The 25,821-nt window shown below is 41.3% G+C and overlaps 1 protein-coding gene across 2 annotated transcripts in view; it reads right to left on the bottom strand.

The window, feature by feature from the left end:
- Nucleotides 1-25,821, bottom strand: part of LIN28B (lin-28 homolog B) — a 110,708-nt gene that overhangs the window by 54,590 nt on the left and 30,297 nt on the right. For both annotated transcript variants that reach the window (XM_068279423.1, XM_068279421.1), the window contains one exon: nt 8,355-8,539. In XM_068279423.1, coding sequence (XP_068135524.1) covers nt 8,355-8,539 — 185 coding nt within the window. The remainder of the gene's footprint in view (nt 1-8,354; nt 8,540-25,821) is intronic.

The following is a 25,821-nucleotide window of genomic DNA, read 5'->3' as shown; positions in this document are numbered from 1 at the left end:
TCCTGTTTGTTCACTGTGATCAATGGAATTTTCCGTCCTCCGTTTTAAAAATGGCCATTACCCCATAACAGCTTTCTGGTCAGCACACTGTTAAACTGTGACATCGCCCACTTGAGCCATAGGGAAACATGGACATTACCTGGTACATCAGTTTTCCTCTCAGCTATAACTGACAGCAACTGATATTTTACTGACAGCAACTGATATATTTCAGATCTGACAAAATATTGTCAGAACTGGGAGGGATTATTGTCACAAGAAAATGGTGAGCTTCTGAGAGGAACTGATGGCGAGGTAACTATGTAATGGTTATTTGAAGTTACCTTATGTGTTTATTTTAAATATTTTTACTCAGTACAGGTTCTCTTTAAAGATACACACACACACACACTAAAAAAAATCTGCGTCAATTCAATACAACTGAACGTTTGGAAAGAAAAATCTAAAGCTTTTTTCTTTTCCTTTACCATGACCTCCAGATCCATATAGAAATGCAAGTCTGACATGAAATGGAAAAAGGCACCAGCCTCTAAAGTACATGGTGATTGTGTTCAGGCTTCCAATTTCAAGTAGAGTAACACAGCGTTCCAGAGATCTAGAGATAGATCTAGAGATAGATCTAGAGATAGATCTAGAGATAGATCTAGAGATATAGATATAGAGATATAGATATATAGATATAGATATATAGAGATATAGATATAGATATAGAGATATAGATATATATAGATAGATAGATAGATACTCCAGTAAACAAAGCTAATTGCAAAATAATAGTTGTCCTTCCTACCAGCAAACAGCTGCAGCTCAGATGCTGTATACCCTGTTTATTTTCAATAGCATCCATTTTTTATTTGAGGGACTTATGATTACTTCAAGTTGCCTAGCAACACAAGCACCAAAGCCTGAAAAGCTCTACCTGACACTGCAGACCATGGAAGACCCACATCTTCATGTTGCCAAGCAACCATTATATTATACAATCACAGGAAGAAACTGAACCAACAATTCACCAGCAGAGAAAATGTCTAACATAAAAGATCTGAATGTAATGTTATTGATTATTTTGTCTCTCTTTGGCCATGGATTCATTTTTTTCTAAAGACTCCAAATAAAAACAATGACTGGCTAGACCTCAAGCATGTTCATGAATTCAGTCTAGCTGTCTGTTTTTCATACCTATAACATTTTATTCTTAATAGTGCAACAACTTTGTAACCAGCCATAGATTGGATTTTTAGAAAAAATACAATTAAAGCTGAGCATTTCCACAAGCATAGTTGTCAGTGCAATTAAATACAAATGGATAATAGCAAGATGTGAAATCTGTAAAGCTAGGCTAGCTGCAATAGTGAATATGTTTTGTATGTTCGATTTGGACGACATCCACAGCTGGTTAACCCTAATCATGAGAAGATAATACTACCATAGCAAAGAAGCACTCCAAAAATCACACCCCAACCATCTACTGGTCACATCACTCTCACATTTTGGCAATGGTCCAAACTGATTGATAAAAGTAACAATATTAAATATATGTTCACAAATTATCAGAACTAACCCATACACTGCCCCATACATAAATATGCACAACTAAATATAAATGTGTCTTCATATCAGACAATGCATGTAAAATTGCTAAATCCCACTAGTGGATTTATTCTGTTATGTTCATTATACTTGCCGACATCTTTGATCTATACAGTGGCCACTAATGATCCAATCTTTTTCAACCGATTTCACCAAATCTACGCAGTATAAGGGTAAATTGAGAGCATACATTGAATAATTTAGGCAGTCCCTTATATTACATAGAATTGGTAAGATTGGCTGTAAAAGATTGGATCATTAGTGGCCACCATACCGGAATTTATTAAATTTTTGAATAATCCTTCAAGAGGAGATGGGCCAGTGTAAAATCTGTCATGATTTTACTGCCTACTGTAAGCAACAGTAAAATATGAGAAAAGTAATTTATAGTGCATTTGATTCTAGGAGAAAAAGTATGTCGTATAAGTTACAACACTCTCAAACTTAAAGAAACACTGAAGCGAAAAAAAAAATGATGATATTATGATTTGTATGTGTAGTACAGCTAAGAAATAAAACATTAAGATCAGATACATCAGTCTAATTGTTTCCAGTACAGGAAGAGTTAAGAAACTCCAGTTGTTATCTCTATGCAAAAAAGCCATTCATTTGGAGAGGGCGGTTATCTGACTTTTATTATCTCAACTGTTCACTTTTTCTCTGCCAGAGGAGAGGTCATTAGTTCACAGACTGCTCTGAAAGAATCATTTTGAATGCTGAGTGTTGTGTAATCTGCACGTATTAGAGAATGATGCAATGTTAGAAAAAACACTATATACCTGAAAATAAAAATATGAGAATATTTTCTTTGCTGCTAATCTTCTAGTAATTATTCATAGTACACAACCAATTCATTATATCATATTTTTTTCGCGTCAGTGTCTCTTTAAAGCGTAATATAACCCAGCATTTCAACTTTGCTCTAAAACATTATTTACAGCATATTATATGCAACCAGCATTTTTTAACTAGACCAGCATTGGAAGGGTTACACACAGAGCTTTAAAGTTCAGTGGAGAGAAATGCTGCTGCAGCTGAACTTTAGATAGATACATTTAGGTAAACACAATGTAACAAGTGTGGAATGTGACACTGTGCAGGAGCTCCCGGACACAGAGAGAGAGTCACATTCCTCACTTGTTACATTGTGTTTACTTAAATGTATCCATCTAAATTTCGGCTGCGGCAGCATTTCTCTCCACGGAACCTTAAAGATCTGTGTGTAACCCTTCCAATGCTGGTCTAGTAAAAAAAAAAAAAAAAAAAAAAAAAAAAAAGGCTGGTTGCATATAAAATGCTGTAAATAATGTTTTAGAGCAAAGTTGAAATGCTGGGTTATATTCCGCTTTAAGATTGGAGTATCAATCAAATGGCCAGGGTGTTGGAATGTGCAAGGATTCACCAGTGTATCAACAGGCCTCCAAACAGAATCTAGTGCTGTGTGAGGTGAACAAGAGCTCTAGTGGCTTGAAACAGCGGGCTGCAGCCACTTGTGCAGCATTTTATGTAACTTTGTACATTTTTTTCATACAATAAAGTGGAGTTGATGATAAGAGTTGTGCTGGATTGAAGTGCATTCTGTCTTATGCTGGGAATGCACGGGTCGATTCTTGCGCTCGATTCTGCCCCCAATTGTTTTGCCCGCTCGATTCGCTTATCTTCCGCTTGTTTTTCTTCTCTTTTTTCAATTCACTTCAATGAGAAATCGAGCGCCAAAACAATCGAAAGGTGATTGGAAATGTTGGAAATTATCTACAGCCATCTTATCAGCTCAGAATCGAGCCGTGTATTCCCAGCATTGAGTTAACCTGGTTTGAGGAGGCCAGGTTAAAGTTCACAAGGTTTCCTCTGTTTACCTGAATTAATGCCCGACATTTGCATCTTCATTCCTGCTGCCCCTTATTAACTATGCTGCCCTGGACCCATATCTAGCCAAACCCCAAACCCTAATATTATTCCTAACACTCATTTTTCTCTCTTCTACACCCAATAGTGGGGGAACCCCTTCCTCCAACAACAATCACAAGCAAGAATGACCATACCAGCAATACATATCCTAGGATGGAGTTCTGATTTATTGTTGCAGGCATCACTCTCTCCGCCATCACAGAGGAAAAAACAAAATGCACCACACTGTCAGTTACTGCTGACCCAGGCATGGGCAAACTTGGCCCTCCAGCTGTTCCGTAACTACAAGTCCCACAATGCATTGCAGGAGTCTGACAGCCAGAGTCATTCATGACTCATAAAGGCAAATGCATTGTGGGACTTGTAGTTCCGTAACAGCTGGAGGGCCAAGTTTGCCCATGCCTGTGCGGACCAGTATCAGGCTATACCAAATGATCACCACAAATGTTCACATGGTGGACACTTCATGATAACTAAGAAACCCCAAAACCTGTACACACACCTTAACTGCTTAGAAGAATGGTGTTCTGCAGTAGCTCACCAGTCAGTAAAAAAACTTGGAGCCTTAGTGATGAAATAAAACAACCAAGTGCCCCAAAACTGTAAGTGTATAACTATAGTGGATGAACTTGTGCAAAACACTCGTGGTGAGCTCACCAGTCTACTTTAATAAACTGAACAGACTCCTGCTAGGTGATTATCTTATAAACCACTCATTATGAAGCACATCCTCTTTGCTAATTTCCAAGGTCACACTAACAGCAAAGTGTCTTCACTTTCAACATTTCAAACTATTTACTGGTGGGCACATGCCACACTAGTTTTACCACCTGCCTTACTGTAGAATTCTCTAAACCGGTTTTCATTTTAAAGAACAACTGAAAAGAGGGGGAGATGGAGGCCGCCATATTTATTGCCTTTTAAGCAATAGTTTGGTGTTCTTCCCAGGCTCTTTTAGCAGGTTGGAGTACACAGCTACTTTTGGTGAGCATCTGGCTGTTATCAGATTTCTTCCTCATTCTCCTCCTATGCTGAGTTGCAACGGCCCTGCATTTCTCCCTCGCACCTCACCTGGCTAGAAAAAATAATTTCTGGGGAGGACAGATACTTGTTGCTTGGCTTTTAGCCAGAGACCCTGAACAAGCATGCAGCGAATGAGGTGTTTCTGACATTACGGTCAGATCTGGAAAGATTAGTTGCATGATTGTTTCTGATGACAGTACTGCAGCAAAATAGATCAGCAGGGATGTCAGGCAAATAGCATTGTTTAAAAGGAAATAAATATGGCAGCCTCCATATTACTCTCTTTTAAGTTGTCCTCTATATACCTATATCTCTCTCTCTACACATATCTATATATACACACACATCTATATCTATATCTATATCTATATCTATATATACACACATCTATATCTATATATACACATACACACATCTATATCCATATATACACATACACATCTATATCTACATCTACATATCTTCACACCTACACCTATATCCATCTATCTCTATCTACATACATACATACATACATACATACACCTCTCTCTCTCTATATATATATAGTATTTATATAGCGCCGACATATTACGCAGCGCTGTACAGTGTATACACACACACACACACACACACACACACACACATCACGGTGGCGTAGTGGTTAGCTCTGTCGCCTTGCAGCGCTGGGTCCCTGGTTCGAATCTCAGCCAGGGCACTATCTGCAAAGAGTTTGTATGTTCTCTCCGTGTCTGCGTGGGTTTCCTCCGGGCACTCCGGTTTCCTCCCACATTCCAAAAACATACGGATAAGTTAATTGGCTCCCCCTAAAAATTGGCCCTAGACTACAGTACTTACACTACATAATATAGACATATGGCAATGGTAGGGATTAGATTGTCAGCTCCTTTGAGGGACAGCTAGTGACAAGATAGATACACACACACATATACATATATATACACATACATATATATATATATATATATATATATATATATATATATATATATATATATATATATATATATATATATATATATATATATATATATATATATATATATATATATATATATATATATACATACACACACATACACATACATACACATACATACACTGTACAGCGCTGCGTAATATGTCGGCACTATATAAATACTAATAATAATATATATATATATATATATATATATATATATATATATATATATATATATATATATATATATATATATATATATATATATATATATACATATTTATACACACACATACGTAGGAAGAGCAGGTGGAAGGGGGGGGGGGGTGTTTTTTTTTTGTTTTTTTTACAGTATACTGCGATGGAGAATTTGATCTGGAAGTTTATTACCCCAAAAAATAAATAAAATATAAAAAATGTGTAAAACTAACTTCCCTTTATGGGGGAAGGGCATATCAGCTTTGGACTACCATGGCATACACAACTGTCACGAGGACATTGCAGAATAGCAGGTATTTCTAGTATAGTAACAGAAAACACCATACAAAGCTATAGGTTATCAGGAATGTATACATTTTTCTTTGTACTTCCTGACCTAGTGACAAATATTTGTTTGAAAGCATTTGATCCAAAAAACGTTATGAGAACAGGCCTTGGGGAGAAATCGGCCAACTAGAGCAGCATCTTTAGTGACCGCAGTAAAAAGATAGACGGTCAGAAATTGTTTACCTTGTTAAAAGTTGGATTATACTCTCAAAACTAAAAAAAACTTTCAGTAAGAACCCTTTCCACTATGTTTAGATTTGCAGGGTTTCCCCAAATGCGAGCTGCACAGGGAAACAATGCCTATCTGTAACCTGGCTTGTCACGCAGATTGCACCTTAGTGCGAATCTGGATGGCATGCTGCAGGTTTATGCAGCACGTAGCTGAAATAATACGAGCTGCGGCATCGCAGCATAACGGGAGCTGCGGCCAAATCAGAAATGGCCGTGCCTCCCTAAGCCCTAATCTTGGATACATTAAAAAAATACATTTGAAAGCATTCCATGTATGTACAAATGTGTACTTTCACTGCAGAGAAGAGAACAGGTTTGCATATCTCTAGCTAATAGGCAAACCTAATCAAGAAGGTCTCTCTGCCTGTGTCTTCTCTATGCCCACTCTTTCTGCTGAATTGACACAGCTGCTGCCAGGGCGACGTGTCTATTCAGCAGAAGGAGGAAGACAGAAGAAGAAGAACAATCAAGACACGTGTCTCCCAGCAATGATTACATTTGCTGATTAACCAGAGGTGAGAACGGTCGATACTATAGTGCAAACCAGGGGTGATCTCCGAGCTAAATCCGGAGCATACTCGTTATTCAAATGAGGTGTAATTACAGCAGGTGTGCGGCGGGGAATGAAAGGGTTTTTTACCCATAATTCCGTAGTCCACCCTGCGTCCTGAGAGTCTGTGCTGTTAGACGGCTCGTGTGCCAAGGGACAGCAGCGAGGCTTGGAAAACGAGCCGTCTAACAGCATGGACTCTCAGAACCCAGGGCGGACGACAGAATTATGGGTAAATAACCCTTTCATTCCCCGCCGCACACCTGCTGTAATTACACCTCATTTGAATCACGTACTCGTCATTAAGTTCGGAGATCACCCCTGGTGCAAACGCAAGGCATGTGCAAATGCTGCAGTAAGGAAGCAGATGCACTTCCACCTTCCACACTGGTCCTTGTGTTCGCATTGCTACTAGTCTGCCAGTACCATCGCCACTTGCCCAGAAAACAGGAAGCACGGGACTTCCGGTTTAAAAAAAAAATAAATAAATCTTAAAACAAACTTACATGTGAATCCTCCCTAGCAACAGGAAGGATTCTCATTGATCCACGTGAACCAATGAGAAATGTTCTCAGTTGCAGTACAATTCCCATTTTTTCCTCAAACAGGATGCCTAAGGCCCCATTTACATTACCAAATGCAGATGGCCGTGCGATCAGACCGCAACACATACGACCGCACGCCACCTGCGTTTGCATGCGTTTCGTGGCTGATCCCATTCACAGAGTGAATGGAACAGCTGCGCGTTTTGGGAAAAAATGCGTGCAGCATGTGTTCGCGGAGCAATGCATGCAGTGTGAACATCAGACAGTGCAGTCTATGCACTTCTGATGTCATGCACGTTTGCCTCCCGCACGTGTTGCCGAAATATGGACGGCAACGCATGTAATGTGGACGAGGCCTTATGCTTCCTGGTCACCGGAACGAGCAGGGACAAGCTGACAAATTTCTACAAGTAGCTTTTTTCATGAGGTGTTGTGTCTGATTCAAGTTTGCAGTCAGCATTTTGCGTTGCGGCTGCGGAAAAATGCAGGTTTTCATTTTGCATTTGCAGTCCAAAGAGCGCGTTCACCATTTGCGATCCATTTGACAGTGTAAACACGAGCTATTGATAACATAGGATACATTTACCCTCCGATTTAGCATTTAATGCACTGTTTTTGCTTGTAGTGTGAATGCAAGCCTGTACTGCTCTAGGCAGTGAAAAACTTTTTACACAGGGAATGCTGTGGAATGCTTTTAAATGTTATGTGCCTAAGAGTAGTTACTGAAATTTTAGTGGAGGTATTATCCCACTTTAGAGGATTTAGGGTAACTAATAGGTTACTTGTATTAGCCCCCAAACAACCTAATGTATTAGAGAAAAAGGCTGCAAAAACAAACAATTACTTTCAGGGAATTTTTACTGCATTTCATAAACTGAACTTAATTCAACAGGATGCTTTTATACTGGAAAAATATATTCTATAAGTGTTCAAGTCATTTTGAGAGCTAAATGAAAAGAATTGGAGAAAACTTTTCTTCTTAGGTAATTTAACAACTTACCTATCTCCTTTTGGTTTTCTCTTTTGAACTATCTTTCCCTTGGGTCTTCTTTCACTTCCTATGCATGGATTCCCTCCTGGGCCTGTTACCCGTAATGACTCAAGGCCTTTGGAAGATCTTTTAAATGTGAATTCTACCGGTTCTCCTTCTTTCAAACTTCTAAAACCTTCCATATAAAGTTTGCTCTGCAACAAAAAGAGGCAAAACATTTTAGATACTCTTGACAACATTTTCGGAAGACCAGAAATCCCATTCTAATATATAATGAAAAAAAAAATAAAATAAAAAGATATTTATAGTCTTTATCTTAGGAAACCTGCAAGTAAGTTTGTAGGACTTTCCACTGCAAGATGCTTACCTGAACACCAGTGGCGTAGCTAAGGAACTATGGTCCCCAGTGTAAGTTTTATACAGAATTTATATAGCACACAACAACCTGCCAATGACATCCACAGTATAAATAGTGTCTGCAGGGGAGGAAAACTATTTGCTAATAATTACTACTATTCAAAGCATGTATAAAGGTTATCATTACCATAATGGTACCAACAAAGAGCTAATATAGTGTTTGAAAAAGGGCCCCTGGTAAGCCCCTCGGATCACAGGGCCCCAGTGCGGGTGCAACCTTTGTATCCCCCATTACTGAAAAACACACTACAGGGCTGAACAGTTATTATTACCATACATTGTGCAGTGTCTGCCTTTGAAAGGTGACACCACAATTAAAACATTAAAAAGTTCTACACATTAAATTCGCAGGTCTGCAGTTCTGTTAGTCACACACAGATTTGCAATTCTCACTGGATGCTAGCAACCAGGGCTGTGGAGTCGGTCCAAAAATCCACCGACTCCGACTCCTCAGTTTAGGATTCCACCGACTCCTCGACTCCGACTCCTCTAATTTGCATATTACAATTTTGTTGATTAAAAGTATGTAACATGAAATTCGTCTCTTAACTGCCAACGCTTAGGAATTTTACAAGACAACTGAAGTGAGAAGGATATGTAGACTACTATATTTATTCCCTTTAGACTAAAACTAGTCCTTGGTAAGAGTACTTGTAAAAGGTACAGACCGGAACAAAGAACATCTATCAGGCCCTAGGCAATGTAAGTGTGGGTACATGTAAGAATGATGTGCAGGTACTCTGCAGGGAAATGAGGAGATTGTAAACAGACAACACCTCTGTGTTCAATGTGCACAGCATTCTCAGTGGATTCCCTGCAGCTCTGTGGGGAGTGCATATGTAGAGTATAGTACTACTACTGTGTAACAAAGTAAACCTGAGACAGATGAAATTAAAGTTTTATACATACCTGGGGCTTCCTCCAGCCGCCTTCAGGATAATCAGTCCCTTGTTGTCCTCCTCCACCACCTGGATCTTCTGCTATGAGTCCAGGTACTTGAGCCAGTCGGGCGTAGTGCGCATGCACACACACCGCCGCCAGGAGCATACTACACCTGTGCAGCACTATTGTGCAGGTGCAGAATGTTCCTGGCTGTGGGAGCGGCATGCGGCCAGACAGCGCTGACTGGCTGAATTACCAGGACTCATAGCAGAAGATCCGGGTGGTGGAGGACAGCGAGGGACTGATTAGCCTGAAGGGGGCTGGAGGAAGCCCCAGGTATGTATAAAACTTTACTTTTCATCCGTCTCAGTTACCCTTCAATTTATAGTCACCAAACCAAATTTTAACAACATATCAAATTATTTGATTTCATCAGCAAAGGGAGTGCATACATTTGCATAAATCAGCATCAATGCAGAATTATTTCCATCTCATTGACCATCTCTATTAGTGACACACCTACACATCAGGCTTTATTCTTACAGCATAGATGTTATTTGGTGTATATAAGAGATTCCTGTGTACACATCATATATACAGTCACAATCAGATATGTATATCTGACCTTAAAAATACGGGGACTGCTTTATTGAAGCAGCACAAGTAACTAATTTTGATTGGTTTATTTCATTTTTGTGGACTGAACACAGCTATTACTGTATATATACACATTATTTTTAATGACTATTATGTGAGAAATAGAACATTTTATCATATTTTCTATTTTAATTACAGTTACAAATTCATTAGGAGTCGGTGCATTTTTTCCCGACTCCGACTCCAGGCACCCAAAATTGCCCGACTCCACAGCCCTGCTAGCAACATAAGAATAAAAACGCAGAAAAAAAAAAAAAAACTAGGGCTGTGGAGTTCGTGCAAAAATTATCCGACTCAGTTTATGAAACCGCTGCCTCTAGGTACCCAAAATTGCTCCGACTCTGATCGCTAAAATAAAAATAAATAAAAGTGTGTGTGTGTGTGTGTGTGTGTGTGTGTGTGTGTGTGTGTGTGTGTGTGTGTGTGTGTGTGTGTGTGTGTGTGTGTGTGTGTGTGTGTGTGTGTGTGTGTGTGTGTGTGTGTGTGTGTGTGTGCACATACACACATACATACATATACAGTATATACACACATATACAGTATATACACACACATTTAACATAAAATATATATATGCACACACTTACACACATACAAATACACATTTGTATGACAAACAAAACACGCAGAATAGGGAACAGAAAAGATAAAACACTAAGCACCCATCTATCTTAAAGAGGAACTCTAGTGAAAATAATGTAATAAAAAAAAAGTGCTTCATTTTTACAATAATTATGTATGAATGAGTTAGTCAGTGTTTGCCCATTGTAAAATATTTTAAATCCCCGATTTATATTCTGACATTACATGGTGACATTTTTACTGCTGGCAGGTGATGTAGCTGCTGCTTGCTGTTTTGGCCGTTGGAAACAGCTGTAAACAGCTATTTCCCACAATGTAACAGGGTTCACAGACAGAAAACTGCCAGAAGTACCTCGGTACTCAGAGCTTCTTGTGGGAGGGGTTTCACCAACATATCAGTCATACAGCGGCCCCCTGATGGTCCGTTAGTGAAAAGAAATAGATTTCTCATGTAAAAGGGGGTATCAGCTACTGATTGGGATAACGTTCAATTCTTGGTCGGAGTTTCTCTTTAAGACTATTTCATGCATCGTATACTGCTTGCAGTGTTTGAAACATTCAGGTTTGTCTCAAATATCTTGTTCCTGTTACACGACCTTGCTTTATTGTAAGTGAATCCTGAAAGGTCAACTGATAGGAGGATCAGCTAAACGTACAACTTCACTGGAGATACAGAGCAGAGCACATGTTGGTAGCTGGCAAAGCTCACAGGTAAAGGTAGTGACAAAAACACTGCTAAATATATCACTGCAAAATAACAGGTTCTTAAATGTTAATGTACATAATTCTCATGCATTTATTTTAGCTGTAAAAGGCTATACAAATATACAAATGGCCTTATCCAAAGTTCAGCTGAGGTTGGGCATCAGGGATGGGGGGTGGTTAGGGTTAGGCATTGGTAGAGTGAAAGTTGTGTGTGAGAACACTGTTAGCTGTAGAGAAATATTGGTATTATTTGCTGATATTTTACTATCAAAATTACCAGGTATCCATTTTTCGATCTGTGCACGGCTGATAATCAATATTGGCCCTATTCTCTAGCCTGGTGGACTTCAAGAAATACATTTTTAAGTTGTTGGACCACAAGACAGTTTTCCACGTTACTCAAGTCCATTTTAAATGAGCTAAAGTAGGCAGCTACATTTCTGGATCATGCTTTTACATTGAGTTTTTCATTTCCACGGATGGTAAATGAGGCGATATTGATTTCCAAGATGATGCAAATTCTATTTTATATTTATGTAGGTAGAAAAAAAAAAGTTTTGTAAAAGTAATATCTTTTAATGGCTAACGGATAAAGTTAACCTCCTTGGCGGTATTAACGAGCTCAGCTCGTCAATGACCACTGGAGGGCGCCGCTCAGGCCCCGCTGGGGCGATTTTGATAAAAAAAAAAATTGTAAACACGTGCTTCTAACGATCGCCGCCGATGCTTCGCTACCTGACGTGAAAGAGGGCCCCCCCCCCCGCAGACCTCGTGCGCAGCCTGGCCAATCAGTGCCAGGCAGCACTGAGGGTTGGATCGGGACTCCCGATGACGTCATCACGATCATCGCCATGGCGACGGGGGAAGCCCTAAAGGAAATCCCATTCAGAACAGGATTTCCAGACGGGCTTGATCACCGGCGGCGATCGGAAGGGTGGGAAGGAAAGAGCAGGGAGGGGGGAATCCTGTAGCTAGCGCTAGGCTAGCTACATGATTTAAAAAAAAAAATAAAAAAATTCTCACATCTATATTGATCAGAATCTTTGTTATATGTATACCCACGAAGATCTAGTATGATATAGGTTCATTGAAGTAGAAAACAGTAGATTATGATCTTGTGACCTATAGCCTTGATTTATGTGTTCTCAAATACCTTTTACTTTCTGTTTATACATGTCATGTACATTGAACCATGATGCAATTTATACCTGAATGTTGGTTACGGTTATTGCTTTAAATTCAATAAACATTTATTGTGAAAAAAAAAATTCCCCAAAAAACCACATTAAAAAAGAACCAAACCGCTGCACAGTCATCCTGGCAAAATAAATAGAACGCCAGGGTGGTTAAATGATGCAAGCTTTCTGGGAACCAGACCCCTTCTTCAGGCATATTTCCAAATTGTAGCTGAAGTAAAACACTGATGCAGGTACAGTGGTTTGGAAAAGTATTCGGCCCCCTTGAAGATTTGCCATATTACTGCCACAAATGTGAATCAATTTTATTGGAATTCCATATGAAAGACCAATACAAAGTGGTGTACTCGTGAGAAGTGGAACGAAAATCATACATGGTTCCAAACATTTTTTACAAATAAATAACTGCAAAGTGGGGTGTGCGTAATTATTCAGCCCCCTTTGGTCTGAGTGCAGTCAGTTGCCCATAGACATTGCCTGATGAGTGCTAATGACCAAATAGAGTGCACCTGTGTGTAATCTAATGTCAGTACAAATACAGCTGCTCTGTGAGGGCCTCAGAGGTTGTCTAAGAGAATATTGGGAGCAGCAACACCATGAAGCCCAAAGAACACACCAGACAGGTCAGGGATAAAGTTATTGAGAAATTTCAAGCAGGCTTATGCTACAAAAATATTTCCAAAGCCTTGAACATCCCACAGAGCACTGTTCAAGCGATCATTCAGAAATGGAAGGCATATGGCACAACTGTAAACCTACCAAGACAATTCCGTCCACCTAAACTCACAGGCCGAACAAGGAGAGCGCTGATCAGAAATGCAGTCAAGAGGCCCATGGTGACTCTGGACGAGCTGCAGAGATCTACAGCTCAGGTGGGGGAATCTGTCCATAGGGCAACTATTAGCCGTGCACTGCACAAAGTTGGCCTTTATGAAAGAAAGCCATGGTTAACAGAAAAGCATAAGAAGTCCCGTTTGCAGTTTGCCACAAGCCATGTGGGGGACACAACAAACATGTGGAAGAAGGTGCTCTGGTCAGATGAGACCAAAATTGAACTTTTTGGCCAAAATGCAAAACGCTATGTGCGGCGGAAAACGAACACTGCACATCACTCTGAACACACCATCCCCACTGTCAAATAAGGTGGTGGCAGCACCATGCTCTGGGGGTGCTTCTCTTCAGCAGGGACAGGGTAGCTGGTCATAGTTGATGGGAAGATGGATGCAGGACAATCTTGGAAGAAAACCTCTGAGTCTGCAAAAGACTTGAGACTGGGGTGGAGGTTCACCTTCCACCAGGACAACGACCCTAAACATAAAGCCAGAGCAAGAATAGAATTGTTTAAAACAAAACATAGTCAAGTGTTGGAATGGCCCAGTCAAAATCCAGATCTAAATCCAATCGAGAATCTGTGGCAAGATCTGAAAACTGCTGTTCACAAACGCTGTCCATCTAATCTGTCTGAGCTGGAGCTGTTTTGCAAAGAAGAATGGGCAAGGATTTCAGTCTCTAGATGTGCAAAGCTGGTAGAGACATACCCTAAAAGACTGGCAGCTGTAATTGCAGCAAAAGGTGGTTCTACAAAGTATTGACTCAGGTGGCTGAATAATTATGCACACCCCACTTTGCAGTTATTTTTTATTTATTTTTTTAAAATGTTTGGAATCATGTATGATTTTTGTTCCACTTCTCCCGTGTACACCACTTTGTATTGGTCTTTCACGTGGAATTCCAATAAAATTGATTCACGTTTGTGGCAGTAATATGACAAAATGTGGAAAACTTCAAGGGGGCCCAATACTTTTGCAAACCACTCATAAACATGAAAATGACAGTTGTGCTGGTTACTGTTTAGCAGTAACATGTCAGGTGATCATCAGACTGGAGCCAGTGAGCTCATGCAATATTTATATTTGTAATGTAATATAATATTATAAATGTTATATTTATGCAATTTGGAAACTGATCAAATTGAACAGCTGCACCATTTCATATATTGTCTTTGTACTATTTAAAATAAAAAGAGGGATTAATGGATTTACATTTAAGGGTCCCTGTACACTTATTGCTGTGCAATTTGGAACTATTACACAGCACCACAGCCGAAAAGTTGCACTTAGCATCACAGCCAGGGTGTGGTCGAAGAAAGAAAAATACTAACATGCAAGTTTCGGTGCACTTTGGGCGCGGAAGTCACACAGTAAAACTGCAGCTTGTGTGTTACCCGGAGTACTTCCATCGCACTGCGTCAGGTCTCATTGACTAATGCCCACTGTGATGATGTACTGCAATGCAACTCACCACATTAAGTGTAAAAAAAAAAAAGACTTGCGCTTTGAGTCCTCAGGGAGAAAAGCGCTATAAAAATATTGTTGTTCATCAGTCTGTTTTTCTTTACATTATCAATGTCCAAACTTCTAGAGCAATATAAAAATCATGCAAGCAATCAAAACTCTTTAGGCAAGACAGAAAAACAAACAAAAAAAACACCTTCCATAAATTGTCTTTCACCTCTAAACACTACCTTTAAATACAGCGCCAGAAAGCGTACAAAAGACACAAAAAATGTAAAACTGCAACAATGATTGTTTTTTAGAGCTCCTTAAATAAAATGTACCGTACCCACCAAAAAAAAACATTTTAACACCACATAGCCCAAACAGACTGGTATTGCCAGAACAGCAAAACTTCAAAAATGTGCAATCTCACACCTAAATCCTGGTACACACATCCAATTTTGATTGGCCAATTTGACCTCTTCCATAGAGTATGAGAGCTTACCTGCACAATCTGTTCATCGTATTCAAAATGTGAAGGCTCTCACCACATCCATTTTCATCACCTCCATGTAGTATAAGGGCTCGTTTCCACTATCGCGAATCCGCATGCGTCCAATGCATGTGGATTCGCACATGGTATGCAAGTGGATGGGCCTGTTTCCACTGTTGCGTTGGTGATGTGCGTTTTTTTCAGCGGTGAAAAAACGCACAAAAGAGCCAACGATTTCGTCTGGGAACGGAATGCATGCGATTCGCATGCAATGTATTTAATAGGGAAATCGCATGCGGCTTTGTCATGCGGATTTCCCCGCGATTTCGCGTGCGATTTCGCATTGTTTGCTATGGAGCTGTACTCAGGCAGTGACATGGTTAAATTCGCCTGGCTCCTTGCCATGCGAAATCGCATGCGAAATCGCGGCTAAATCCGCATGTGGAAACGCAGCCGCATGCGATTTCTTCTGCGGTGGAATCCAGGCGATTCCGCACCGCAACAGTGGAAACGAGCCCTCAGGCTTTGATGAAGGTTTCAATCCCTCCCATCTCCAACAATCCATTCACATGGTCATACTCCTACGAAGGACGCTCGCTGGTCGAACCAATAGATCAATGAAAAATCTTGAGAAAATTAAAGACGCTTTTGCTGGGATTTGCATTCAAATCTATGATGCAGCAAGGAGAGCCCTGGCAAAAGCTTCTTCAAATTTCCAAACCGGTTTTCCAATTGGTCCAGTCCTCTGACCAATTATAATCTTTGCTGCTCAGGTCTAGATCAATGGACTAGTGATGAGCTCCAGTGTGGCACTGATATGCCTTTAACGGTACTCCCTAATCAGTTCAGCAAGCAAGATTTTTACTAAAGGACCAAACTGGATTATATAAAACTTTGGGGAAGAATATCAGTATTGTTTTACAGCATATCCTGGTGCCAATTATACTAAACAATTTCAATATCGTTTAGAACCAGCACTTTTATTATTTGAATACAACTTTGGCTTGCAACATGGGGCATGGGGGAAAGGAGATTCCTGCCTCTCTTGTAGAGTATTTCTCTCCTCCCACAATAATAATAATAAAAACACGTGGGCTGGTCGTCTCCATAAGATCAGTCCTAGTTGCTCATGGTCACACAGCCTCCCTGAGCAATACAGACAGATTGTGGAATTTTTTTTTTAAATCTTGGAAATGGATATGCGGTTAAATTTAAAATTATTTTTTATATATTCTAAGCAAGTATCTTAGGCAGTTTTAAATGGTAGGTTGAACTGTGCGCTTGTAGGGCAGTTCAGCCTCCCGGCCACGAATGACGAATGCCCTCTATTTGCAATTACATGCAGCGAATGGCAGCATTTGTAACAGCGCATGTGCCGTCGTTTGATGTGATGTGGTGGGGCAGGAAAAGGAGGAGACATGACTGTAACCTCAGATGTAAAGGTAGCCATACATCTTGCAATGTATGGGCAGGTTCGACCAAGAGGCATATCTCTCTCTAATCGTATCTGATGACCGAGATCTGTCAGCTGCCCATACACCACAGGCCGATTCCCGATCAATTTCATGCTGAAATCGATCCTGGAATCGTCCTTGTGTGCCGCATCCCTCCGCCTCGATGCTGTCCCCTAATGTAAAATGTCTCCCTATGTCCAGTGTTAAGTATACATTATCTGTCTGTGGCCTGCTCTTGACCCTGCTGGCTTCTGGGTTTACTCTTCTGCATACACGTGTGTGTCATGTGGTTTCCGAGTAAGTGCCCGCATGTTTGACGTCTCCGATGTGCCCTTACTAGGAAACTACACAGCTCAGGTGTATGGAGGAAGGAGTGCGTCCAGAGCAGTGGAGGGTCAAGCGCAGGCCGTGGACAGGTAATGTATACCTAGCACGGGGCCCCAGGGGGCCATTCTTCATTAGGGTGGACAGTGTCGGGGGTTTCATCAGGTTCGATCATCGCGAAATTGCACACAGTTCCTGCCACGTACGTTATGGAGCAATTCGGCGCAACATCTTGCAGCCTGTGTGGTCAACAATGCCGGAGAGGTTCATGATGGAGCGGCGGGTAAAGAATACTGCCCTTGGCAGCATTCAGCTGAGCTGATCCGCTGCTAGGGGACGAAGGTGGTTGTGGATGGTCTGGGCCACTGTACACGAGCTAGATTCTCAGCAGAGGCCGCCAGTCAGAACCTCCTAGCATGTGAACGTAGCTTAAAGTAGAGCTGTCAACCATACTATCTCAGAAAAAAAAAAAAACTCACATAAATAAGTAGATAAATACTTGCTCTACTTACATAACATATGTACCGTATTTATCGGACCATAAGACACTCTTTTTCTCCTCCAAACATGGGGGGGGGGGGGGGGGGGGGAAAGTGCCTGTGTCTTATGGACCAAATGCTGCAATTTTTGCCTGGCACCAGTTGTCCCCCCACCCTTAAAATTAAGTTACCGCGGCTGCCCCGTCTTTTTAAAGCTTGTGTGTGGCCTGCAGGATGGTAATGCACTGTGTATGTCCCCCGAGGCTGCCGCGACCCTCCATACAGTGTTTCCGCCCGCCCCCCCTCCTCCTCCTCCTCCCTACCCTGGCTCTCTAATGTGGGGATATGCGGGGAGTGTGAAGGCTGCTGCGGCTTACCAAGTGATTATCGCGCTGAAAATCGGTAAATCCGCCGCGTTAACAGCCGCTGGGTGGTCCCTGCACGTTGCCGTAGCCTCTCTGCCTTCACTTCTGCTTACATCAGCAATGCGGAAGTGAAGGCAGAGAGGCTACGGCAAAGTGCAGGGACCACCCAGCGGCTGTTAACGCGGCGGATTTACCGATGTTCAGCGCGATAATCACTTGGTAAGCCGCAGCAGCCTTCACACTCCCCGCATATCCCCACATTAGAGAGCCAGGGTAGGGAGGAGGAGGAGGAGGGGGGGCGGGCGGAAACACTGTATGGAGGGTCGCGGCAGCCTCGGGGGACATACACTGTGCATTACCATCCTGCAGGCCACACACAAGCTTTAGGCAGACAGGTTGTCACAGGGGACAGACAAGTACAGGGTGCACAAGAACACGGGGCACTTAGGAGCACCCAGGGGGGCACATTGGAGGACACAAGGAGCATGAATGAGGACACAGGGGGACAGAGGACCACACAGGGACAGTGGAGGTAAAAAAAAAAAAAGACACTACAGGTACAAAGGGGACACATAAATTGGGGAGGGGAGAATATCCACAAGATGCCCCTGTACCATGGATGCCCCAGGTTTAGTATTTTTTTTCCTGGTTTTTGTCCTCTAAACCTAGGTGCGTCTTATAGTCTGAAAAATACGGTATTACACTGCCCACATTTTGATGTAACTGATTTTTCTACAGTAAAAGAGAAAATCCTCCATAAGCCCCATACACACACTCAACAGTGGTCTTTTATGCTGGGCATACATGGTTCGTTTCTTCTTATCAATCGAGCCACTGATGGCTCGATTGATAATATCTGACGTGTCCGATCACCGCGGCGGATCGATTCTGCGCTTGATCCCCACGGGCGGCCAATAGGAAAAAAAAAAAATGAGCGGCAGATAAGAAGCACCCGCGGGGACGAGCAGGAATCGATCAACGCGCCGGCATCGAGCCAGCATAAACGCACAGTGTATGCCCGGCTTTAGGCTCTCAACTTTTCTTGTGAAATACCGGAAAAAAAAAAAATCTCTTGCTATTGTTCAAGCAGCTGATAAGACTGATAAGAAGTCAGTCCAAATGTTGAATTGACTTATCAGTCTTATCAGCTGCTTGAACAATAGCAAGAGATTTTTTTTAGGCGTTTCACAAGAAAAGTTGTGAGAGCCTAAATGTGCGTACGCACGCACTACCACCGGCAATGACTGGTCCACCGGACACTCCCGCTGGGCGGACGTTCAGCCGACAGTAGCACGTGTGTATGCGCTGTCGGCAGACTGGTAAGGCTGTTTCTGAACGATCTGCTCAGCGGACTGACAGACTGTACACGCGCACTACTGTCGCTGGAACATCCGCCCACCCGGAGGGTCCGGCGGACCAGTCGTTGCCGGCGGTAGTGCGTGTGTACGCACCTTAAAAGACCGCTGTTGAGTGTGTGTATGGGGCTTTAGGAACAGATTTGTGAGAAGGGAAAACAGGAGGGAATGAGGCTTTAGTCAATGAAGCTGCATTAGTTAAGTCTGAGAGGAAAGTATAGAAGAAAAAAAAAAAGAAAACCCAGCATGCCCTGCAACTTCCTTTGCGCGGCAATGTACTATAGATCCGCTCCTACCTGTTCCCTGGCACCACTAAACTCCTTGTCATCTCCCGCCTAGACTAGAATACTGCAATTTTCTTTTGTCTGGCCTCCCCTCTAACAGTACTGCCCCACTTCAATTGGTAATGAATGCGGCAGCCAGACTGATACATTCTTCTCATCGCAGCGCCTCTACAACTCCGCTCTGTAAAGCCCTACACTGACTCCCCATCAGCTTTAGGATCAATTTCAAAATCCTGCGCTTGGCCTACAAATCCGTGCACAACACCTGTCCGACCTACATCTCTGATCTGGTCCACAGGCACATACCAGCCCGCCCCCTCCGATCCTCCAATGACCTGCGCCTAGTCGCACCAAGCATATCTCAGTCGCATGCACGATTGCAGGACTTCACCAGGGCTGCCCCTACTCTTTGGAACTCGCTCCCACCAGCCATCAGACTTGCCCCCACCTTTAATACCTTCAAACAAGCTCTCAAGACTCATCTTTTCATGCTCGCATACCCCCCTACATCAGCACCATAATATGTTCTGTTAGACACCCTCTCAAAGATGCACCTATTGTCTCCACCCCCACCCTTTAGATTGTAAGCCTCTGGCAGGGGCCTCCTCCCTAGTGTTTCCAGCTTGATTATGCACTCTGACAACCACCCCTCTTGTGGACTAGAACAGTCTCTATTTTGACCTAGGACACTATTGTTATCAAATCATTTGCATTATCTTGTTTTATTGTGAGTTTCCTGTATAACATACAAGGTAGGACAAAACAAGTGACACCCATGCTAACCTAGAAATAAAAAACACATAAGTAGATAAATACTAGTTCTACTTACATAACAGATTTATTGTGCTACCCATGTACTGATTCCTGTGAATTTTATAAAGGAAAAGCAGAAAATCCTATTCTAGGCAGTGGCCATCTTGCCAAGCTAATGCTGACATCATATCCTCCCTGACTCGTTTCCCCCCCCCCCCCTTCCTTCTCTTGCTCACTGTGTATTCATTAGCTGCCCTCCTCCCAGAGTCTTCAGACACTCTCCCACTGAGGTGTATACTAGAAACTACACTGTCTTATCCTCCAATCGCTGAGTCACCTCAACCTTGCTTGTAAACACAAGTGAGCAGTGGCGTTTCAGATAAGGAAGCTAGGCAGGGAAATAAATGGAAGAGGAGGAATATATTATAGATAAAAAGAACTCCCAGCATTCAACTCTTTGGCACTGTTTGGCACTAGGGCCAGTGCTCCTAAAGTATGTGATAACTACAAACCATAACAGCAGAAAAAGTTTTGCAAGTTTTGAATGCAGGATTAGCATCTTTATCACTTAAAGAGACACTGAAGCGAAAAAAAAAATTATGATATTATGATTTGTATGTGTAGTACAGCTAAGAAAAAAAACATTAAGGGCCCTTTTCCACCAGCGCAAACTGAATCGCAAAAACGCAAACCGCTAGCGATTTTACAATCGCTACGGTTTGCTTTTTAACATAGGAATCGCAGTAGGTCATTTCCACTACCGCGATTCGTTTTTGCTGGGAACGCGAACGCGCGGCGGAGCGATATTTGCCGCGATTTTGCTATGCAGTGCATAGCATAGCAAAATCGCGGCCGCGAACGTCGGGGAATCGCCGGTAATTGCGATTCAGCAATCGCTAGCGTTCAGCGTGAACGCTAGCGATTGCTAGTGGAAAAGGGCCCTAAGATCAGATACATCAGTGTAATTGTTTCCAGTACAGGAAGAGTTGAGAAACTCCAGTTGTTATCTCTATGCAAAAAAGCTATTAAGCTCTCCACTAACTTAGTGGTGGAGAGGGCTGTTACCTGACTTTTATTATCTCAACTGTAATTGAACTGTTTACTTTTCCTCTGCTAGAGGAGAGTTCATTACTTCACAGACTGATCTGAAAGAATCATTTTGAATGCTGAGTGTTGTGTAATGTGCACATATTATAGAATGATGCAATGTTAGAAAAAACACTATATACCTGAAAATAAAAATATGAGAAGATTTTCTTTGCTGCTAATCTTCTAGTAATTATTCATAGTACACAACACAACCAATTCATTATATCATATATATTTTTTTCGCTTCAGTGTCTCTTTAATACACTCAGACCAGTTGCTGTTGAAATTTTATTTTTATGGTGACAATACCGCTTTAACCCTTTTATCTATTGTGCAGCGCTGCGTAATATGTTGGCTCTTTATAAATACAATAAATAATAATAATAATAATAATAATAATAATAGCCAGGAAAACAGGGGAATGGTGTTTTATGGAGATAAATAAGTGATTTTTAACTTTTGGATTGCCTGGTTAGCATCATTATTACTTGTTTACCAGATAAAAATAAAGAATTGATTTTTTTATTTTATGCCCAACAGGCATAGAAGAACCACTCTCTGGCTTCCTAGTAGACAAAAGAAATAGATGAGCATGCAGACATAAGAGTTTTATTTTTATTTTATATTTTTAACACCCCCCAATGTCAATACATGTGAGAGTTTAGTCTGCATCCACTACAGCCATAATTACTTCCAAAAAAAAAATAAAAAAAAAATATACGTCTTGTATTTTAAATTATCTGCTACCTCTAAACAAAGGCATCACAAGCCAAATATGCCATCTATGGCTCCCATGGCATGTATTTGGGTCACAGATTACGCCAGATAGCCTTAAAACTATTATTGAGAATTATAGGCATTTTTGATTTCCCCAATTTGAAGGCATTAGTAGAGAATATTGTCAAGTTGCAAGGATACTACACAAAAATTACATATTGCAGTTGCTGAAATGAAAAAAAAAAAAATAGGAGGTCACTCAAAAATACCTTAAAGGAGCACTGAAATTCGTTTTGTGATGCACAAGCAAAGATAGGAGGAGGGGAAAAGAAGAAAGGAATAGCATGGTGATTCAGCTAGGATGATGTGGGATCTCCAGCTCTTTCTACTGCTTCTGCTAGTACAGAGACCCACCAAGGACAGAAGAGGCAAAGTGAACCACATGAAATATCTGCCCAAAAGCAGGCAGAACATGAAGTGATCTCTATGTTGAAAGGACTACAGAACACAAAGAAATCTCATAGTGACCCCCAACCACTTGGAACCTCAGGAGGACTGGTTAACACATGGAGTGGCACAGATAAACAGCTGGTATGATGGGCAAACATTATTAATTTCAAAATTAAGATAGTTTGGTGGAATTTTTGTACTAAGGATATTCCCTTGCACAGGAGTTTCAACAGTAACATTTTTTCTAATTTACAGGTCATGGGGTTTATGTTAAATAGGGGTGGGCCTCGGCAAGGGTGCCTTGGTTGACAGTTCAGTGTATATGTGAAGTCGGCAGTTTGAAAGCATGTCCCATATGACAGTAATGGTTATTACAGTTTTAGAAGTCCTGTCATTTTGTGGGTACAAGTAGAGTAGTGCATTTTTTTTTTTACAGATCCAATTTATGAATGGTTTGAATAACCTTGCAATGTCCCAGTTATGGACACAACTCCAAAATATGCACCTTCCTAATTCATGAGACCAGAAGTGTTGGTGAATGCACTTAGTTTCACTTACACCTAAGCTACTGAAACACTGGAATGTTTCTCTCTCTCTCTCTCTCTCTCTCTCCCTCTCTCTCTCTCTCTCTCTCCCTCTCTCCCAAACCTCAAACAAAATCAGATTAAAGCTCAACACACACCATACAATCTTGGTTGTACAGATTTACCAAATTTATGCAATATAAGGGCCAACAGATTGAAAATACCTTGAATGATTGATTGGATAAGCTCTTCTACTACATGAAAGTGGTAAGATTGAACAACCAAGATTGTATGGTGTGTGTTGAGCCTTAGACGGGTATTTTTTCCATTCAGTCAGGTTTTTATGTAGATGTTTTTCACTTCCAATCTATACCCCTTTCAATGTACAGCATGTCATATGCTCGTGCTTTATGCGATTGTTATTACAGATGATATTTGCATCTCACACCTCTTCAAAAACGTTGCTGTACTTTACAGTAAGAGTAAAGATTTTTGTTCCTTTCAAGTACTCCCAATTACTATGCAATTTGTACATATTTTGACCCATTCAAACTATGCACAAGGCATTTTGATGTACAATGTACTATGATAGGTTTGCAATACTGCATGCATATCTGTGAACTGTGTGGTTGTTTGTATACACATTACTTTTCTAAAAGAACATGCAGGCTGGATGTTTATGTAAAGGATTTTTGTCATTAAGTCCTGCTTTCAACCATTTTACATGCAGGAAGAGTTAAAAATCAATAATTTGTAGTGAATGAAAAATCAATCAAGGACCAGGCCTTGCCTACATTATTTGACAAGACATATTACAAGGATATTATTATTTAGCATTTCTATAGTGCTGACATCTTCTGCAGCACTGTACAGAGTATATAGTCATGTAAACTACCTGTGCCTTATGCTGGGAATGCACGGGTCGATCCGGCGGCCGATTAGCCGCCGGATCGACCCCAGCCGCGACCCCGCGGATCGATTACCGCTCGTCCACGCCGGCGCTTCCTCATCAGCGCTCGATTCCCTGCCATTGTCAGCCGGCGGGGATCGAGCGGCTTGATCGGGCCAGCTGAATATTATCAGCTGGCCGGATCATCTGGTCGATACACGGTACAGAAACGTACCATGTATCCCCAGCATTAGAGGGGTTCACAATCTAATCCCTACTATAGTCATATGTCCATCATAGTCTAGAGCCAATTTTAGGAGAAGGCTAATTAATCTGTAGATTTTGGGGATATGGGATCATAAAAACCTGCAGACTGTGGCATCCTATGAGCACTATGAAGGCTTCAGTGACAAGAAGTGGGGAGGAGAGAGATAGAACAGTAAATGCTTTTTGTGATGGGGCAATAGAGAATATCAGGTTATCACAGCACCAATGAGACAGCCGCACACACAGCATTATTTAAAAGGAAATACATATAGTGGTAGTATAAATCTCACTCTCACCTCAGGTTTCATTTAACAGTGGGAGCAGGAAAAGTGTGGGGGAAAAACAAAACAAGCTAAATAAAACTTGGCCAAGGCAGCAGATAACTGTCTCTGCTGAGAACTCAATTCAACCCGATTGCATGGCCTACATCTCTCTATTCTCACCACTTATCCTGGATGACCCCATTCCAGTACACCTTCTCCTCCTCACATATAGAGCAGAAGGCATTGAAAGCCTGCAGGCTAGTAATGTTGTCTGCCAGTATGGATGATCAATGAGATGCAAATATGTCTGAATTTATGCAAATTTTTATGCCGATCTATGCATTTTGAGAATGGACCAATCAAGTCCAACCCAGCTTTAAAGTGAACCTCCAGACTAAAAATCGACTCAGCAGCACTGAAAAGGCTTGGTGTTTCTTTAACAGTTTCACAGCATCAGAATTTTGTATCTCTTATACAAGCCTCATTTTTAGCTGCACAGAAAAAAAATGCCCGGGCTTTTTTCCCCTGATGCTGTGCAAAGCATGATGGGATCTCTGATGTTGTTGTTCTCGTTCTGCTGTTTTGGTGCAATTTTTTTTTTTTTTTTTTTTTACATTTTGAATTTGAAATTTGAAGCCTAGCGTGTGCAGCTGGGAGGGGTAATCAGGACACTGGACAGTTGGAACTGTGTCTCCTGCTCCTTGTCACCTCCTTTCAACCAAAAAGATGGCTGCCCTCATGACAAAGATGGCAGCCCCCATGAATCACAAACATTTGCCTGTTCTTTAAAAACAGGGTGGGTAAGAGATTATATTACTTATCTATTCTAATTAACATAACTAATGTAACTTGATGACAGTATATTTGTTTAAGCTGAAGTTCCCCTTTAAATTAATTGGTCCATTTTAAAGCTGCATATATCTGCATAGAAATTAGCATAAGCATGGTAATATTTGCATCTCATTAATCACCCCCCGTCTACCAGCCTTAAGGCTCATACACACATCAGACTATGGTCTTTGGAAAATGAAAGATCACAGACCAATCTTGCCACC

Source organism: Hyperolius riggenbachi, chromosome 4 (genome assembly GCF_040937935.1).
Source record: "Hyperolius riggenbachi isolate aHypRig1 chromosome 4, aHypRig1.pri, whole genome shotgun sequence".
In the NCBI taxonomy this organism is placed as follows: domain Eukaryota; kingdom Metazoa; phylum Chordata; class Amphibia; order Anura; family Hyperoliidae; genus Hyperolius; species Hyperolius riggenbachi.
Note: the sequence above shows the minus strand (reverse complement) of the source record. Positions and strands in the feature narration are given on the sequence as shown.